This window comes from Ambystoma mexicanum, chromosome 12 (genome assembly GCF_040938575.1).
Source record: "Ambystoma mexicanum isolate Mex_15411 chromosome 12, UKY_AmexF1_1, whole genome shotgun sequence".
Taxonomy (NCBI): domain Eukaryota; kingdom Metazoa; phylum Chordata; class Amphibia; order Caudata; family Ambystomatidae; genus Ambystoma; species Ambystoma mexicanum.
This window is the reverse complement of record NC_090936.1, coordinates 999,209,596-999,230,804: the sequence shown is the minus strand read 5'-3', so window position 1 is coordinate 999,230,804 and position 21,209 is coordinate 999,209,596. Positions and strand designations below refer to the sequence as shown.

The following is a 21,209-nucleotide window of genomic DNA, read 5'->3' as shown; positions in this document are numbered from 1 at the left end:
CAGAGCACGCTGTTCCAACAACCCTCCACGATATGCTTTATTTGTGGACTTTAAAGCTGCTTTTGATACGGTGTGTAGGGATCAAGTTTTGCATAAGCTATATTTGATGGGCTGTCCCTCTGAGATACTATATTATCTTAAACTATTGCACAAGAATTCTACTTAAACTTGATACGCAGGGTACTATGACTGAATACATCACCCAAAATGGTGGGGTAAAATAGGGATGCGTGACAGCACACCTGTTATACAACCTGTTTGTGTCTGATCTCCCGGTATCTTTTGCAACAGTTCAGAATTGTCCTACTAAAATCGGCAAAGCCCACTGTACAGTGCTGCCCTATGTCGACGTTATAGTTGTTTTAGATCACACCTTTGGTGGTATACGGCGATCGGCAGCGGCACTTTGGGCGTATGCTGATGCTAATGGCTTGATCATTAAACGGGACAAATGTCTCTTGATGCTATTTGAAGGAAAAAAGATCACCAGATTGTGCTTGCATGTTCAGGCCATTGAAGTAGCATACACCCCTACATACAAATATCTTGGTGTTGAATTTGATGCATGTGGAGGATATAGTACATGCACTCCGGCGCGTAAGAAGAAGGCGGCACAGTTTACGGCTTTTATATGCCAATTTACAAAAAAAGTTGTGGGTACTCGCTGTGGGATGCTCGTCAACTCTACATACAATGTCTGGTTCCATGGCCTGGAATCCCTGTTAATGATTGATTTGAAATGGTTGCAATTAATCAAGGGTAGGTTCTTGAGAAAGATACTTGAGCTCCGCTCCTGCATGCCTATGGCTATAATCAGACTGGAAATGGGCATCCTATCATTAAAATCATTGGTCCTAAAAAGAAGAGCACAATTATATGTGAAAATGCTCAATGTTCCAACAAATCCACTTCTCATTAGCATCGGAGACAAGGAATGTCCAAAACTAGATTTCTTTTGATTTCTAAAGAGTATGGAGACTCTCTTCCATGATAAAGTGTGAGCTCCCAGGCGGGGAGGCGATTACCTAGGCATGAAGCGTTCTCTGGGGAAAAGTATGGATCTTTGGGATTGGCAAGAGAACTTTGAACATCTGGGTAAGCTGAAAAGCTATGCATTAATTTCCAATGTGCTGTATATATTCAAGAGTGTCCCCAAAGTTACTTGAATTTAAGCCCCTCCCCTAGTTTAAGATTCATTCTCTTACTCAGAATTAACCACTTACCACTCCTGTCTGTAGTTGTAGAGCGTGGGATTCTGGAGAATGTACGTTTCTGCCGTATATGCATCGACAAAAAACGGAGTAAAACACATTCTGACAGAATGCCTCAGTATGGGAATGACCTATGTAAACAATCTAGGTAGATTTGTTCACCAATTGGAGACAAAAAACTCTCATTCTGGAGGCAACACTCGCAATCAAAGCCTGCACATGTCCCTGTTTAGGATCTGGAATATAGTGCAAAAGCTCTGGAATGTTACTTAATCTGTTGGGATGATTTGATGAGGGTTCCTTAGTGAACCTTCATAAGCAACGTTTGAGGTTGGGGTCTGGTAGGGCCTGGTGGACATCTTGCAATGGGACACAATATACACCTTCTAATTGCATACATTCTTATGTATGCATAACTGGTAAGATGTCCCTGTGGGGCATCACGGCTAAGAGCAATTGTGAAGAATATATTGTCTGGCAATAATGTGCGCTTGACCTATACCTATATTCTAGGGTTGTGTACTTTGAATCAGTGTGAACTTGAATTGTATCTAATGGAATTGTATGGCCCCTCTGGGAATTTACTTTACTTTATATTATTTGTTGGAGATATCTTTATTCTCATTTTTTAACTTTCCCTAGTTCCAATGTTATGCTATTCGAAGTTTGAATTCTGATCTCAATGTATTTATGTTCAATATATATTATATGCATTTATTTTCTGTAATATCTGATATTGTACCATGTGTAAAGTTTTTTTCAAAACTATATCACATTAAATAAAGTAATTAGTAACATTTCCGGAATTCGTCCCCTATGCTTATGGGTCGAACACTGCCTTGATCTCTGGTTTCCTGATGCCACTGACCATCCTCTATTTGTGTTCCTCCCTTTAATCTAAAGGCTAGGATCTTGTCTGCCCCATCTTCCTTCTCATGATACTTTCAGGAATCTGAGCTTCTTCTCAGTGTCCTGCACTAGGAGGCTGTTCAGCCGCGACTTGTAGAGTCTCAGCTGGGCTGGGCTGCACTGTGCAGATTTAAACCTGTAGCCCTCGTCCCATGTGACTGTAAACTATCCATCATATCATGAAGGTCAGCCTCGGCCCCTAGTCTTTCCCGTTTCTTCTGGAAACATGTCCCAATGAGGACCCTTCTGATGGTGGCCTCAGACCATTCCCAAATGAATTGAGCACTGGAATCGCCATCATCATTCAGTTCAAAATATTCCTTAATGTTTCCCAAAAGGGATCGGGCTAGCTCTGGCTTTTAATTACCTGTTATTATAAATCCATTGCCCCTTTTGGTTCTATGAGCCCACCCATCCAATAGCACCACCCGGACCAAGTCATGCTCCGACCATGGCATAGAAGCCACAGAAGAAGCCACAGACGTGTCAATAACAACCCTTTTCAGCAAAGAGTCCACCAGCATAAGTTAAAATCTTGAAAAGGAGTCATGGACTCGGGGGAATAGAATGTGAATGGAGGCTTGTTTCGGGATGCGAGGATCGGGGAGTCAGTCATCCCCAAGTCCTCATTAATTGAAAACTTCTTTGCCTGGGCCCTTTCAGCACGGGACACCTCCACATTTTTAGCTTTTTTTCTATCCCTAACTGGATCGAGGACCATATTACAATCCTCCCAATTACTAGTAGCCCCTCAAATCCTTTAAATTTCTCATTCATGGCACTCCAGAACGCGATCTGGCCCTCATTCGGACAGTAGATTGACACAATTGTGATTAAACCTCCCTTTTAGAAGACCCTTGACCACAATATAGCGACCCTCGGGGTCGATGAGAACCTTGGCTACCGTTAGGCCCAGTCTGGACGCGGTGTCCACCGCCACCCCTCCTTTTTAAAAAAATAAATAAAATATTTGGGCAGAGGGTAAACCTCCACAATGTGCCTTGATTTCAGGCCACAGGAGTCCTCGCTAGTCCAATGGGTTTACTGGAGGAGGAGCACATCTAACTTGGCACTGGAATTCTCTGATCACAATGGAGTGCCTCGTAGGGTAATCAACACTGCAGGCATTGAGTGAGCCTGCAACAAGGTCCGTGCCGGAATCTGCCATAAAACCAACAAATACATATGGTCAGTAACATTCCTGGGCTCTCGCCCCTGTAAAAGAACTCTGCCTGCTGCCCTTACCCGACATGGCAACCACTAATTTCCATGAACATTAAAGAACCTACAACAACTTGTGAACATTTCCCAAACGTAATCCCCCCACCCTACCGACCTCTCGTGGCATCTAGTCCAGCAAAGTAGACATCACTGGCCCACAACCGACCCACTGGGAAAGCCTGGACCACCAGGACAAAACATAACAAAATTCACATTCTTGACTGTCATCTGTTATCAGTTTATATTCATGGCTCTTCTGTTGAAACGAGATCAAGAAAGGGAACCCCCAGCGATGGTGGACCCCCCCCTTCTCATTGAACCATTGGGTGAGTGGGGAACACATTCGTCTTCCTGCAAGCTTGAAAGCGGAAATGTCTTGGAAAAATATTGATCTTTGCAGGCCCAAAAGAGATCAGGCCTTCACTCCACACCTTGCCCAGAATTCTAATCTTCTCGTAGTAGTGGAAGCAGGCCAGAACGGACCTCGGGCCTCTGCCACCGCCTCCAGCTTGATGGCCCACCCGGTCTATTGCGGATTTGGTGGTTTTGTCACTTCCAAAAAGGAGCTTGATTACATCATGAATGGACCTCTTGATGTCTGTTTCTGCCTCTTTCTCCTGGAAGCCGAAATACTGAAGATCATTTCTCCTCTCTCTGTCATCCATCCTAAGTGTCATTTCGTCTTCCCTTTTTTTTAAGTTCTGATAATTACAATCGCATGGCCCTCTGGAGCTCCACCATATCAAGGGAGGACTGGTTAGTTTCAAGACTCAGCAATCTGTTGATTTTTGTCCACTCGTTTATCCAAAATGTCAAGCTTGACTACTAGATCAGCGCAGATCCCCCGAAGCTCCACTGTGTCCTTTGTTGAAAGTTGTGTTGGCCGACCCTCCAGCATAGTTGGGTGAGCTAGGTCTTTCTCTATTTGGGTTTGGGTGACGTCAGAAAAGCGAAACCTATGAAGTCAAGATTTCCCGTCCTTTGGATGGAAATCGGCCAGTGCTGATTCCGTAAGGGACCTGATCTCGGGCAGCACCCTGATATGGGGAGGAGGAAAGGGGAGGAGGCCGGTTGGCAGCAGGCTGGACTGGGATTAATTTAGAATGCCAGCTCTGTGCTGAGTTGGTTTGCTCCTAGAATGTACAACATAGACTTCGGCTCTGTATGGTCAGAGTTGTGGTCCCGCCAGAGTCCCCTGATGCTCGGTAGTAGATAGGGCTCGAACCCCGCACCAAACCACCCTTTAGGTAGCGCACCGCACTAGCTCTCCCTGTTTCGCCATGGCAGGTCCCCAGGGATTGCACTTATGTAAGGGGCTCCCGCCCGGGAATCCCTAGAATAAGCTCACCGAAAGTGGGACACAGCTGAAGGTGCATTTCTCGCCAGATCCAGCTGCCAGGACACTGCTGGAAGCGCTCTGACTGAGTGCAGACTGGGGGTTGCTGGACACACCACCGCTTTCGTCCCCCCCCCCCCTACATGAAAAAGAACCACTGGGCCGCCACAGACCAGGCAAGGGACACCCTTGCCGCAAGGCTGCAACAAAGGTATGCAGGAGCGGGCCGCGCTCCAGAGGGTGGGGCCATGACCCAATACTACTCCTACCAGCATGGAGGGACTCTCCCGGTGTGCTGACCCACACTGGGCCCCCGGACACACACACGGATCCCTCCTCTGGGGCCTGGACCAGTGCTCCTCACCACAGCAAAGGGCTAGGACCAGCAGGCTGACCCCCAGTCTGGGGCAGCCCACTCCGTCAAAGGTGCGTCCTCTGGGCCAGAAAACTGCGACTCTCACCAGGCCAAGGGCCAGGGATTGGGTGCTGCGCCCTATCTGAAGTAGTCTGGGGCCGGGGTCCCTGGGCTCCATTCCTCGCACTAGCAGCCCCGGTCTTGGATCCAGATGCTCTCCATTTCCCCCCGCTGGCCACACTTTATCACGATCACTGCGTGCCACTCTGCAGAGCTCTCTGCACTAGGGAGGGGGGTGCCTCCCCTATTCACAGGGACACCCCTTGTTGGTTCCACGGCTGGGGAGACTCGTCCCTGACGGGGCGACCAAACAACCCAGGAATCAGGCTATTATGGATGGTCCAAGGCGTGCCTCTGCCCAAAGTCGAAGGCAGCTGCTGCAAGGGCGAAGCACTGCGTTGCGGCTGGTGTCTTCTGTATCACCAGACAAGGGGAGATGACATCTCTCTGGGGGGCAATAGTCCAGAAATATTACACAAGGGTGCGCAAAGTGCCCCTGCAGCAACTGGTCGACTCTACTTTCCCGGGGGTGGGGTGGATCAAAAGCAGGGGGCACAAGCCACTTATTGCCCCTGTGGGATGGGAGCTGCACACCTAGGCTTCCTCCATCGGCATGCCCCCTGGTAGACTCCCAGCAATATTTCTTGAGGGAAGGGGTGAGCTTGTGATTTGGATTGTCCGTTTGTGTCCAGGGATGTGCGTAGCAGACTTGATCTCCCTTTTGGTATAGGGGTATCTGGTACAGCTGGTATTGGAGTAGAGCCTATTCTGTCAGAGGGTCTTGGAAGGTTGCAGATCCGTCGGAGCTTTTCGCTGCCTGGTCTTTGTCGTGGCATTTCATTCTGATGTTTGGGGCGTCTATGTTCAAATGCTCTCTGCATTTATGGGGAAATGTGCCTCACGTGGAACATCCTTGCTTTTCACAGGATTGTATTTATTGAGCATTGTGGCACCAACCACATTTCCGCTTTTTATGCATTTTTTCTCTGGCTTTATCGTGAGTATCGATACAGGGCTGTATGCAACACACTATTAAACTGCTCATAGCTGCACTGGGAACTGTCGGCCCTGTTCTGAGGCAGGAAGGATCCATTATCTATGAGCTCATCTGTTTCCCATACACTCGTATGAATAATCCTTCAGTTGGACTCCCAGTGCATTTTACATGGGGTTCCCAGTAAGTGCTGTGAGGTGCCGGCACAAAGACTTATGAACAAGTGGAGCTGGCAAAGTAATTTGTTACAGGAAGCTTGGAGACTTTCGGTCTCTGAGAAGTCTGAGGGGGCGCATCCAGGCCTCAGATGAGTTTTTCAAGCATTTAGTCTTATAAATCAGTCATGACCTAGTGAAAAATGTTTGTACGCCAGATGGGTGGGATAGGAATTTGTCTCACAGAAACCCAATTATTAGATCACTCTCAGCGAAGTAGCTTAACAGAATACCCAACTGTCTGCCCAATATTTTAAGAGAACAGGTTTTACCTCAGAGGGTACTGAGCAACCTTTAAGTCGTTAGAAGTATGTTTGGTGGGCCCCTGCACACAATTTGCTTAAAATGGGCTTAGTTGCAAATCACAAGATGGCCTCCGTGGGTAGAGGACGTGATGAGAGCCTCTCCCCCCATGGCTGCAAATGTAGCTCTCAAGTTAGCATCGGTTACACCCCGCAACCATCCCGAAAAGCAAGGAGAACCCCAGGCAATAGCACTGCACCAGTGATAACGGCAGCCACGCCGTGACGGAAGCAACGGAAAAAGATTAAGCGCACCCTGTAGTGAGGGACGGGCCGGTGCAGCAAGAGGCAGTGTTAAACGAGGGACAGGACCAGCAACACGTGCGGAACCATTCCAACACGACCGGGGTGGGAGGGCCCGTGGTGAGCAGGCCCCAACGCTCCAGTAGCACTCCAGGCTTGAGCCAGACAAATATCAGGGACAGCGGCCTGCCCGCCACGGAGGAAACGCACAAGGAATGGGAATAAGCCGCGTGACCCGTAGTGAGGGACGGCACGAGGCAACGATGGGCAAGACCAGCAACACGTGCAGAACCATACTAACGGGAGTGGGAGTCCGCAGTGAGCAGTGCCCCCCCCGCCCCAACGCTCTGGAAGCACTCCCAGCCCTAACTGGACAAATAGCAGGGATAGCCGGTGGCCCACCAAGGAGGAAACGCACACATTAAAGGGGTGGGGGGGGGAACTCCTCCCTCACAGAGAAGGTGCAGACTACAGCAGGCATGCCATAAGGACAACGTAAGGGGCAGCAACAGTCCGGGCTCATTGGATTGAGCAGACCTTTGGCGGACCGCCGCAGGCAGCAGGACCACAGCAATGAAAGCGGACTGCCAGTCAACGAGGATAAACCAATTGAAACATTGCCGGAGAGCCTGCAAAGGAGACAAAACTAGCTAGAACGAGACAGGGAGCCTCTCACCTGCAGGGGAGGCATGGCCCCCACTGCACACACAGGGCACACTGAGAGGACATCAATGAGGGCAGCACCAGACCCAGACTAAGCAAGGACTGGAGGAGCACTGGCATAAGGAATCTCAAATAGAAGCCCCAGGGGCGGGGGTGGCGGGCCATTGCAGCAATAGCAGAGACGTGGGTTCCTGAACAGAAGCAAGGGCACGCCACCAGAGGAAAACCACCAGTAGACACAGGTGTGAAACAAGGCACCCCGCCATCCAGCATAGACCCCCAATGCAAGCAGGTCACAGACGGCCACACGCATACGAGAGCCCTGAAGAGTGAACTACAGCCCGGCTGGCTAAATAACAGTGTCGAGCTTAAGGGGTGTAGGAAACAACCCAAGCTTGAAACACCAGGATACCGGCCCAGACGCAAACATGGCTATCCTAAAAAAAGATATGCAAAGCTGGCTTAAGGAGTTCCAAGACCAATTTATGGTCTCCTTCCAAACGCAATTTGAATCACTGAGAACAGAAATAAAACAATCTGTGCAAGAACTGAAAGTGGATGTGGCCAAACTGGAACAAAGGACGGACACAGTGGAAAGGGCTGTCAAGGAGCTGGAAGAGGACTCCAGGAAAACTGATGAACCTTGGGAACACCTCACACGACTAATGCACAACTTGGAGATACAATCCGAGGACCTCGAAAATTGGTCCCGGAGGTCGAATGTCTGAATGTTTGGCTAAACAATACGCCGTAGATCGTTTTTCAGGCATAAATGCTATAGTTTTAACACTGATAGCTGGATATTTGGGCTATCACCAATGTTCGGGCGACAGATGCTTCAGGATGGGGTGGGGGGAGGGAGTTGTGTTCTTGTTCTTATGAGCTCGGCTGAGTCGGCCATACATTCACCTATGCACACCACTATGTATACAGATTTCCTTTGTACCTTCTGACTAGTAGACACACCCCCCATCTCCAGGCTTGGAATGACTGAGGATAGCAAAAGCTCTATTAGATTCCTCACATGAAACGTCAACGGCCTGGGTTTTGGAATTAAGCGATGTCTAGTTACCCAGTTCCTCAACAGGCATTCCCCCGATATCGCCCTTCTCACCGAGACACAACTGGCTGGTACAACATGCACCCTCTTTTGCAGAACGAATTACTGCACCGTAATTCATGCAGGCTTCTCAATGGGATTCGGGGGGGGGGGTCTTGATTTTGCTTCACAAGTGGCTTCCCTTCACTTTAACGTCGGTCAAACATGATTCCAGAGGTAGGTTTGTGATTATGATTGGTTATTCATAACACGTTTAATACCTGGAGGTTTCTAAGCGTGGACCTGGGGGATTGAACCTGTGTTGCTCCGCGTCGTCTTGCTTCCAAGGCGAGCGCGTTGCCCCTGAGCTAGCCTCCCAAGACAATTGTGCTGCTGCAAGATGCATTATGGGGAGAGACTATAGGGATACTGGCAGTTTATGCCCCCCGCCACTTGCTGCCGAATTGCTTGACAACATAGTACCCATAATCCCAAACCATCGACCAGACTTATGGGTCCTCGGTGTGTACTTCAATGATGTCATGGATGTGATGCTAGATCGTACACATGTGTGGGAGGAATCCCAAAATATGCACGATACTGGCGTCCTTTGCCTCAGCACTTGGCCTGAGTGATGTGTGGCGAGAACTTCATCCACTAGAACACAGCTATTCCCATCACTCGGGTCCATGCCTCCATGTCTATGCTGGACTATTTTATTTTTTCTCCCGACAATAGATGCACACAGGGCGGTCACTGCGAACCTGCTTCCCCGAGGAATCTCAGATCACTCGCCCCTCATGCTAGAAATAAAGACGAATAGACCCACTCCGTCCCTTTCATGGTGATTGAGCACTTATTACCTCGGCTTCCCGAGATTTATCAACCACATCCAGGATAAGACAGCCGATTACTTCGAAATTAATAGCAACACCGTCGATAACCCAGAGGTAGTGTGGGAGGCGTATAAGGCGGTGCTCCGAGGTGAAATGGTCTCCTGGATATCCACGAAAAGAAAGGCGAACCTGCAGAAATTAACGGATGCAGAAAAGGAGGCAGCAGAATGGGAAGCAAAACGCATACTTGTGGGCTAGCCTGAAACACATTGATCCCTTCTAACGGCCAGAGAATGCTTTCGAAACATTGCCCTAGATAATGCCAGACAGGACAACTGAGAAATGCGCACACGCATTTATGAAACCGGGGACAAGGCTGGCAAGATACTGGCCTGGCTTGAACGACGGGACGAAGGACACCGCCATGTTAGGGGAATAGAAACTGCACAAACCGGACTGGTGCAAACGGACCGCGAAATTGCTGAGGCTTTCGCAGATTACTATGCTGCACTATATAAGAGCCCGACCACACCAATAAATTGCACTGTGCTTGATAGCATTACTCTCCCCTGTCTATCCAAGACTCAAAAAGTACAATTAGATGCAGATATTACAGAATCTGACATTGCGACGGCCATCTCCCAATTACACTCTGGTAACACACTGGGTCCCAACGGCTTCCCTGTCGAGACATGGAAAAAGCTGGGAGGGGATAAAATGGCTAGCCCCCTACACAAAATGTTCCTCCATTGCAGGGAACAGGGAATCCTTTGCCCTGATCTACGTAAAGCCACTATATAGTGGTCATTCCCAAACCTGGAAAGCCTCCTGAACTCTGTAAATCCTATAGACCAATCTCATTGATCAATAGCGAAACAAAAATTCTCGTAGCGGTACTTGCGACTAGACTGCAAACAGTGATCCCCTGCTCCCTTTAATTCATACGTATGAATAGTCGTAGATTACATGTGATGTTGGAGAGGGCACCAGTGCTATGCGAACCTCTTGCACTACTAGCCATAGATTTCGTGAAAGCTTTTGATTCTGTGATGTGGGACAGCCTCTGGGCAATTATGCGAAGGATGGGATTTGGGGAGGCTTTTCTGTGTTGGGGTCCAACTATTATATTAATCTCTGCTGCTGGAAGTCAGGGGCAATGGGTGGCCCTCCAAACCCTTCCCTCTGGGGAGAGGGACTCGTCAGGGGTGCCCCCTGTCCCCATTGTTTGCAATGGCTATTGAGCCCCTGGCCGCGCTGCTCCGTCAGACGGAATCGTGGGCGGGATTCCGATGGCCGGAGGGCAGAGAGTATAAAGTATCACTACCTTGTACCTTACTACCTTAGTACCTGACTACCTTGTGATATACCTTAGCGACCCGACCCGCTCATGTCCAATTATTACACAAATGTTAGAACAGTTTGGCGCATTTAGTGGATTACATGTAAAACCAGAATACATTGATCCTCTTCCCGATTAAAGGAACGGATCTCACACGTCGCCTCCGCCCCACAAATTGCCTGCCCATACCGAATTGAATATGATAATTTCCGCTACTTGGGATTCAAGTGACAACGGATCTCTGAATATCTCACAATCTATACCCTGTCACTGAACGATTTGCTGCAGATGTCCGGCATTGGACACTGCTTTCATTGACCCTATTGGGCAGAGCGACCGCCCTCAAAATGCTTGCACTACCGTGCTTTTTACATGTCATGCAAAACGCCCCTCTGCGTATCCCAGACCTGGAATTTCACAAAATGGAAGGTATTCTCAGGGGTCTCCTGTGGGGAGGGGGGCATCCACGAGTTGCTCTTCACACACTACAGCATTCTATTTGGGAGGGTGGTATAGGGTTCCCACATCTTCAATCGTACTACTGGGTGAGTCAATAGATGGTCATCAACAATGTCCTTCATGGCAAGCGGGAACTACCACATGTTCGAGCTGAGGTCATGGGGCTACAGGTTGTCGCCACTCATGAATTTATACCAACCCCTTGGTAGAGTCCCCCAGCCCACCCGGAACCATGGCGATACACACAGCATTAATATGGATGGAGGCTCACAAGCATATAGGTTGGAATAGATGGGTGACCCAGGTACAACCCCTATGGAAAAACTACAACCTTCCAGAGTTAAACAAACTGCTGTTCTGGTCGGATTGGGTGGAAGCTGGAGCTGTAATGATTGGAGACATGATTACAGAAGGGATTGTCACTCCTTTTGAAGACCTGAGGTCCAGATTCGGTCTCCCTCCTACAGAACACTATCATTATCTCCAGCTCACCCATTCACTGCACGCAAAGCTTCCCTCACTGTCTGACATGCCACAATGTACACCACTGGAGTGGAACGTTCTCTTGGACCGTATACTCATTAAGGTCACCTCCACAATGTATGTTACAACTGCTTTCGCTACACCAGAATTGTCTAATCTTAAAGCGAAATGGGAAGTGGATGTTGGGACCATTGAACCAGAGGACTGAATATTGGCATGGATGTATCCACGTGAGACTGCAATCTCCTCTAGAATCCGGCTGATGCAACTCAAGATCTTGCATAGAGTATATTATCCCAGGGTTACGTTGTATCAATGGAATCGGACCACTAGCCCAAACTGTAGACCCTGTCACGAGGGGGTGGGCACGTTTATCCATATCCTATGAGAATGCCCACAGATCCAGTGCTTCTGGCAGCGATGCTATGATAAGCTAGCGGGAGTGTTTCGTCTAGAAGTGCCAATGGACCACAAGATGCTATTGTTAGGAATTGATGGGGAAGGACTTTCTACTTGCTATGAAAAAATGTTTCTATCTACAGCAACTGGACTCATTAAATGTTTCATTACAAAGCTCTGGGGATCCCGTGAATGTCATCTTCGTCAGAAATGGATTTCTGATGTAGACATCTGCATGGCCATGGAACAGCGTATATGAACACGAGAGGGTGCCCCGAAAAGGCAAGGAAGATTTGGTGCAAATGGGAAGAGAGGAACTGAGTACTATGCTATGTCTGATTTCTGAATAATGGTTGGGAATATGAATGTTTAAAATGGGTGCGGGATACCAAAGTGATAATAGCATCAATATGTGACATCAAAGTAAATGTTAGTTATGGTTTAAGACTATAAAATCAATACATTGTTATGATAAAAAAAGAACCTCTCGGAAAAAATCGAAGACCAGGACTTCAAAAGCACAGCCCAACAACTCTTTGCAGGGGTCCTAGCAACAGACTTAACACCAGGGGTCCAGATCGATAGGATACACAGGGTGGGCCCACGTAGAGCAGGAGAACCTGGGTCACGCCCCCAAGATGTTCTGGTGGCGGTCACCTCTTAGGAACAAAAAGAACAAATCATGTGGCAGGGCGAGGCTGGCGGGCCAAGTTCAAATCAACAGTGAGGAAGTCCAACTCTATCAGGATTTAGCACAGGTCACTCTGCAAAAGAGAAGACAGATGGGCCCCCATAGTGCGTTTCTTAAAGTCAAAGCAAGTACGGTACAAATGGACTTTCCCCTTTGGGTTGCTTTTCATGTGGGAAGGAAATTGGCACAGAATCGTCACATGTGAGGAGGGAGAGCACATTCTTAATTTGCAAGGAGATGGCCAGGGGACAAGGGAGGGCCCATAGAGAGGAGAAAGACTCCGTAGGAAACCGTGGGAATGGAAGATCCTCGCAAGCAGTGCCAAGACGCCCAAGAAACGAAAGGGCTAGGATGCCAGTCTGAGATAACTAGAACTCGAGGCGGTCAAGTAATAAGGGGTATGGTAACATAAGGAACCACAGGGAGGGAACAGACTGTAAGCGTTACAAGGGAAGGCGGCCCAAGGGGGGGTCGGGATGGGAGACAGTTGAAGGAACATACAGTGGGGTTTAGTAGCCCCCACAGCGAAATCTGTGGGAGGACAGAGGGCCAGGCGAGACATACACTAGGTCCGAGCAGTCATAGGGAGTTGGGGAAACAGGGTTCGGGGGGTTAAAAAGTTTGGGGAAGGAGGGGAAGTTACGGTTGGGGGAGGGGAGTGGGGAATTTTCTAAGGAGAGCGAGGGGAATGTAGAACCAAGACTGGGGAACTAATGGAGACATTACCTCCAGGTAGTTAAGATGGCTCCATTAAAAAACTACTGACATCCAATGTGAGGGTGCTAAATACCACAATAAAGAGGAAAAACATTGATCAGCTGTCTAGGAGGATGAAGGCGAACATTCTAACTTATCAAGAGCCTCACATCAGGGTAGCAGACAAAAAACTCCTGAAGATAAGAGGGTTTTCTCAGACCTATCAAGCAAATGCAAGAAAAGGGCGGGGGTGCTAATAGCAATACAGGTGCAGGGGACCCTAGTCGACAGGGAAGGTCGCTACCTCTTTTTGAACGCTACATATGGTAACCGAAAAAATAACGCTGGCCACGATGTATGCCCCCAACACTGGGAAGGACGGGTTTCTGTGGGAGACTCTCACAATTAGAAGGCTTTGCCACGGGCAAGGTGGTCTTAATGGGGACTTTAACCTAGCTTGGGACCCACAACAGTACAGAAGAAACACCACATGCTCAGGGACACCAGATCCATCAAAAGCACTTAAAAAGAAAATGGAAATGTTAGCACTGCATGACGTATGAAGGGAGATCAGGGGTCAAGCACAACGATTCACTCATTACTCCCACACCTCCAAATCTAGAATAGATTACATCTGGGCTGCCACAGGGTTGGTGGGGAAAATTACGGAGATAGATCTAGGGTTCATCTCCCTATCAGACCATGCCCCAATTATAACGACTTTCAACTCGGGCATAGCAAGGAGGGGCCCATTGAAGTGGAACTTCCCCACGGAATTGTTACAGGACCATGTGATGGTGGATTCCATTAGGGAAAAAATAGATAAATACTTTACGGATAATGACACAGGGGAAGCACAGTTGGGCACGGTCTGGGGCTCATTTAAAGCAGTGCTTAGGGGAGACCTAATGGCGCTAAAAACGGGTAAGGATAAACAAACACAGGTGGGAGGAGGAATTGGAAGGGAAGCTGAAAGAGATCCAAGGAGAACTCAAGAAAATCAAGCAAAAAACTGACTGCCACTGAGACACGTTCAGGGTCAGCTGAGTTCCCTCCGCACTAAGACAGCAAATTAATCACTGTTCTACCTGAAACACTGGTATTACATAAGGGCAAACAGGGTAAATAAACTCCTTGATGGTTCAAATCTAGGGAGAGGAATAGAACCATAATGAAACTCCTGGACAAAGACGGACAGCTCAAGACGAAGGACGAAGACATGCGGGGAGATCCTAAGGGAGTATTACCAAACCCTACACGCTTCTGACAACCATAAAAAGGACGGGTAGGACGAATACCTAGAGAACCTCACCCTCCCCCAGATCTCGGAGGAGGAAAAAGAATCCCAGGAAAGTAACATAATGGTGGGAGAAGTGACAAATGCAATTAGATACCTACAGAGAAATAAAGCACCGGGACCAGACCGGTACCTGGACCGCTTTTACAGGACATTTCAAGATGTTCTGGCCCCTAGACTAACAGCGCTATTTAATACTATTAAAGCACAAGACAATATCACCCAAACGATGAGCGAGGCGAAACTGGTAGGCTTCCCCATACAGGGTAAAAATCCAGAACTCCTGGGCTCATATCGTCCGATAGCCTTAATAAACCTAGATGCAAAGCTGTACACAAAGATAATGGCAGAGAGGATCTCGCACCTACTCCTATCCCTCATAGCTCCTGACCAATCTGGCTTTCTACCGACAAGGCAGATATTTGACAACACACGTAGAGTGTGTCATCTAATAGAAAAAATGGAAATAAAACAAACACCGGCCATACTAGTCTCACTAGACATTGAGAAAGTGTTCAACAGGGTAGAGTGGACACTATTATTCTGTACTATGGAATGAATGGGGTTTGGACAGAATTTCCTCAATGGTTAGGGCCAACTACAGATCACCACTTTTGCGGCTATCCCTCAACGGAATAGTCTCGGGTCCGGTAACCTTGGGGAGGGGGATGAAACAAGGATGCCCACTCTTGCCACTTTTATACACAATCTTTTTGGAGCCACTACTGGCCAAGATAAGAGCGGCGGATGGAATAAAGGGTATGGAGATTGCGGGACAGGAGCATAAAACCTTGGCTTTTGCGAAAACATGTTGGTGGCATTAACAACCCCAGGAAATTCCCTACCAACACTTATGAAAGAACTGGAACGGTGTGGGGAAATTTCCGGTCTTAAGATCAATAGACCGAAGTCAGAGGTACTAAACCTATCGGCAAAACGCAACACAATGGAGGCATTAACCCAACATTTACAATTGCAGGTGGCAAAACATGGGATAACCTATCTAGGGGTAACATTAACACCATCATTGAACACAATGTATAAAGCTAATTTCCTGACCCTGCTGGAAAAAATCAAAGCAGACATTAGAAAATGTAACCCGCTAATGACACCCTGGTGGGGGCGAATGCTAGCAACTAAAATGGTGGTCCTACCAAAATTATTGTACCACTTCCAGGCCCTACCTATTTGAATTTCAAAAACATTTTTCAAATCTCTGAATAAAGTTATCAAGACCTCTATATGGAAACGTAAACCAGCAAGAGTAGCAATGCCAACGCTGACGGTGCCCAGAAATCAAGGAGGCTTATCACTCCCCCACTTCCGCAGATATTATGAAGCGGCTCAATTAATGGGAGTCAAAAAATGGGTAGCGGACACCCCAACTCGCATATGGGCAGAACAAGATGGGGCGGTGGTGGGGACCCCACTTCAGTGCCTACTATGTCTAAAGGGACAATGTAGGCACCCGAATGCTAAGATCCGTGAGGTGGTCGGGGCGAGCGTGGAGTCATGGGATGCACCGATAGAGAGGGGCCCTATCGACTCAGCCCTCCCCTTATCTTTCGATGTTTGAGAACTCAGAATTCTAGCCAGGGATGGCCACAACAACATTTGAAAAGTGGACAAAAGTAGGATGCAAGACGATAAGGGATATGTCCCAGGGACAAGACTTACTGACTTTCCAAGATTGCAAACAGACCCTGGGACTGACAAGTAAAGACATATTAAAGTATATTCAACTCAAGCATTGGCTCTCCGCCCCACACGGAAGGCAGGCTGCCACGAGATACTTGACACCATTTGAGCAGTACTTAACGACAAGCACAGGTTCAAGTAAACTGGTCTCGAGCCTTTATAGATTCTTAAACACCCTGGGGGAGGCGATCAGGTGGAATTACATGGCAAAATGGGAAAAGAATCTCGGTGAGGGGATTACAGGAAGCAATGGGAGTACATGTGGGGAAATTGTCCCTAAGCTAACGTGATCCATACAAGTCAAATGTGGCAACAAATGCTACTCCAATGGCACTAGACGCCAGAAAGGCTCCATGCAATGTTCGCAACCGCATCCATCAAATGCTGTAGGGGATGCACAGTAAAGGGGGACTAGAAACACATTTGGTGGAGCTGCCTGGTGTTGCAGCACATTTGGGAAGGGGTAAAAGAGCAGGCGGGCAAGATAGTGAGAGGTTCTTAGAAACTTAAAGTTAAGGGTCTGGATTGCGGGATGTGGGAACCTGGCCAGAAACACCTTGCTATGCCACGCAAAAGGGGCTTTATGATACTCATTATAGCAGCTTGGCTCGTGATGGCTCAGCATTGAAAGAAAAGCATGCCACCCTCAACAGACAAATGGTTACAAAAGGTGTGGAACTTTGTCTCCCTAGAATGGGTTACTTATAATCTTCATGGGCCCAAGACACTTTCACGAGAGACTGGGGTACATCTGCTGGCACACCTCCAAAGCGACTATATGCAACAATGGTGCCCACATAATATCAAAATAATGGACATCATACATTGGAAAAATAGTCACCGGAAAGTGTCTGGAACTCTACATCAAGGGGTGGGGGGTGTTTAAAACGGTTTTACAACCAATGTGTGAAGGAAATCTGTGGAAAACCAATACAAATATTGTTATAAAAAAGAAATATATGATAAAATAATAAAATAAAAGGTACTTTATTTGCATTAAAAAATGTTTTTTTTAAATGGGCTTCGTTGGGCAGGACTTGCATGAATGGAGCAGGGTGCTATGCCATGCAAGTTCTATATAGATCACTGCTACTTGTACATCCCATAGTTGCATCACAAACTAAGCCTTTGCACTGTATCTGTCCTCTTGGTGGCCAGTCCTGCATCACAATATACAGTCCAACCTGGAAACTCAGATCTTCAAATGCCATGCCTCCCTCTACCTAGATTCCTGAGCATTTCGAAGGCATGGGGTTCATACCATGATACTGTTGAACTCATGCCCCCTTGGGAAACTGCAACCAGTTTTACAAAAAGCTCAACCTCATATGTGGCCTTGCTTTGCACATTTCTTTGATCTTTGGTATAATGCTTCAGGCACTTGCCCCCTTTCAAGATTCCTCCCCTGCTTGCCAATCCTCTTCCCTCAGCTTTCATTAATGTTCTCCTCTCTTCTGCCTTTTCTGCAAAATTCCCCCCACTACCAATGTTTGCCACTCGCCCATAATGCTCCCCCCCCCAGCCTTTCTGCTGCATAAATGTTGCATATATACATAATTGTAATGTCTTGACAGAGGTCTCTGAAATGTATGCACGTCTGCTTTGCTTACGTTTGCTTCTATCCCATGGCTTAATGGTGTATTTTGCTGTTCGCCCACCCCCTCTGCAGAGTGGAAGTGCTGCTGGACACATTTACTCAGGGATCTGAAAAGTCGTACACTGTAAATGGTAGCATCCTACAGGGGATCGAACCTCGACTAACGGATTTCCACCAGCTCCTGCTTCATCCACCCCAGGTAACGTCTTGCTTTTCCAAGCCTCTGTTGCCAAGTTATATCATTTAGCCACTGGGTAGTATATGCAAAACAAAGAAAACAAAACTCTGGTATTTGACAGTAGTCTCCTTAAACATTTGATTTGCTTTGGGTTTACTGATCTTACTTGGCCTCCCTCTGCTTCAGTACTACTGCCGTTATTACAGACTGTTAATATCCCAAGACTTGCTGAACAATTCCAAGCCCTCTGTTTTTGTAAAAGGCTCTCATCAGTAGCTGGTCAACAGATACTTTTTTTTTAACACGGCTGCATTGATTTTTAGTTTGGTTCAGGAATACCGAAAAGAAAAACTGTAATGGACAAAGCTGCACAAGACCAACCCCCCCACCCCCACCCCCAGCCCCATGTTTAGTCATGCTTAAGTGTGCCTAGTATGCATACAGCCTATTCCACAAATATAAAAACGTAGGTTCAACAGCTGTCATGCCCATTGTAGCAATAAATAGAAAAGTATTACATTCATTGTTATTGATGAAAAATATTCATACATATGTATTTGAATTCTTCTTTACTTATATGCTTATAATTTACGGACAGCCCGCAGGCATCTGGGTGCAAGCAAAACCACAAATGGACACCAGAGAGAACGGGACAGTGAATATCAGACAAGTCAGGAATCGCTGGAAGGCATGTCATATATTTTTCCGGAAAATTACCTGAATAGATGTGTTCAAGATTTTCTGAAAATGTATCCGATTGGGCAAGGATCTAATAGTTGGTGGAAGGGCGTTCCAAAGGGAGGATGCAGTGACCGAAAAGGATCTTCCGAGACCACTGATTCGGGAGTAGCTTGGTCCTTGCAAATGCAGCAAAGATGACAAGCGCAGATTTCTAGTAGGGTGGTACAAAGGTACCAATGCTTTAAGGTAAACCGGGGCGTTGCCATAAAGACAGCGGTGCACCAAGATACCCATCTTGAAATGGATTCGCTCCTGAAAGGGGAACCAATGCAGATCTCTCCTGAAGTGTGATATGCGATCTTCTGGAAACATTCATGGCCACGCAGAATGCGTCATTCTTGATAGTTTGCCAGGCCTGGATGTTATACTTAGAAGCTCCACATAACAGGGCATTACAGTAATCCGATCTGGTTAAAATTGTGGCCTGAGCTATGGTCACTGAATTCTTTTCACTTCGATAAGGACGGATACTATGCAGAAGCCTCAGGTAATAGTTACAATTCCGGCGGAGGTACTGCACTTGGGCATCAGAATTAAGGGAGGCCTCTAAGTAAACCCCTAAAGTTTTAACTATTTTGTGGGTCGCGATTTTATTGTCTTGAAGAAAAAAGTTGTCATATGAGGGGCTAAGTTTAGCACGAGCTTGGGGAGAACCAAAGATGAGCTTGGTTTTACTGCTGTTGAGACACAGCCAGTTCTCGGACATCTAGCCCTCAATGGAATTTTATATGTTAAGGGCTGTTGATTCCAAGGAGTAGTTACCAGACAGCTCGAGAACCAGTTGTGTATCATCCACGTAATTAGTAAAGAAAAAATACCCCCATTCCTCCAAGAGTGTGCAGAATGATTGTAGGTAAAGATTGAAAAGCGGCGGCGAAAGCGAAGCGCCCTGAAGGACACCACAAGTAATGGGAGCGGTTGGGGAGAAAGCCGAGCCCCATTGAATATTAGATTCCCGGTTGGACAGGAAGGACCGTACCCAGTCCACAGCCTCCTTTGAGCAATTGCCTTGATGATGTAAGCACCAAAGAAGTTGTTCATGATCCACAAGGTCAAAAGCCGCGGATACATCTAATAGTATCAATATCCTGGCTTGCCCGGTCTCCCAAATGGGACTGAAGGTCTAACAAGGCGGTCTCCGTGTTGAAAGAGGGCGGGAACCAGACTGTCGGTCATGAAGATGGCAGTTAGTTTCAATTAAAACTTGCAGTTGGTAGGCTGCGACTTTGTCCAGGATTTTCAGGAGGAGTTGGCTGTTTGTAATAGGCCTTAAGTTATTGGGGTCCATTGGCTTCTAACGTGCCACACACCCGTAGGCCTCAGGGCGCACAAGTAAACAACAAAATACTCAAAGAGCCGGTCAGAGAGACCAGATCAGCTTGGAGGGTGAAGAGAACTAGCCTGGTGCTGGATTAAAGAGATGGGTCTTGGTCTTTTTTTTTAAAAACTCATTGAGAGCCTTAATCATTCTCAAGCTGTGGGGAGGGCATTCCAGGGTGAGGGGGCCAGGAGATCAAAACTAGTGCCTCTGAATTTAGCCAGCTTGACCCGGGGATGTAGGACCAGGGGTTGATCCTGTGACCGATGGGGTGCGGGAGGGGTGATATGCCCTAAGCGGTCAGAGAGGTAGAGGGTGCCTCGTGGTTCCTGCATTTATGGGCGAGAGTTAGCAGCTTGTGTGTGATATGCTGTTCGACCAGGAGCCAGTGAAGCTTCTTCCTGGCATTAGAGATGTGATCGCGATGTGTAAGGCCATGAATCGCACGCACTGTGCCGTTTTGCAAAACTTGCAAGGCTGTGATGTTGGCCTTAGAGGTACCAAGCAGCAGACTATTACAGTAGTCCGAGAGAGTTTATCAAGGCCGATGCCAACAGGCATCTGTTACTGAGAGAAATAAATGTGTGAATGTGATTTAGCAGTTTAATATATCCACAAGAGGTCCGAGTGTGTGCAACCTGGTGTTTCATGGTGAGCTTGGCGTCCAGCACGACAGTGTCTTTAGACTCTTGGCCACTGTGATTTTGCTGTCGGCAATGGTGATGGTTTGGTAGTCAGTGGCCAGTTTATTTAGCTTATGCCCTGAAGCGACAGTCAAGAACTCAGTCTTGTCTATGTTTAGAGCAAGATAATTAGCTGCCATCCAAGCTTGGATGTCATTTTAAATAGTATTGATAGCCAGGGAGTCCTGTGTGTGGGAACCTGAAAGCTCCAGGACGACCTGGGTATCGGTGTAATTGGTATATTGG

The 21,209-nt window shown here is 47.5% G+C and overlaps 1 protein-coding gene across 8 annotated transcripts in view; it reads left to right on the top strand.

The window, feature by feature from the left end:
• Positions 1 to 21,209, top strand: part of PPP6R2 (protein phosphatase 6 regulatory subunit 2) — a 2,012,581-nt gene that overhangs the window by 650,345 nt on the left and 1,341,027 nt on the right. For all 8 annotated transcript variants that reach the window (XR_011281892.1, XM_069629515.1, XM_069629514.1 and 5 more), the window contains one exon: positions 18,116 to 18,242. Coding sequence is in view for 7 of the 8 variants with exons in the window: in XM_069629515.1 (XP_069485616.1) it covers positions 18,116 to 18,242 (127 nt within the window). In the remaining variant the exon portion in view is untranslated. The remainder of the gene's footprint in view (positions 1 to 18,115; positions 18,243 to 21,209) is intronic.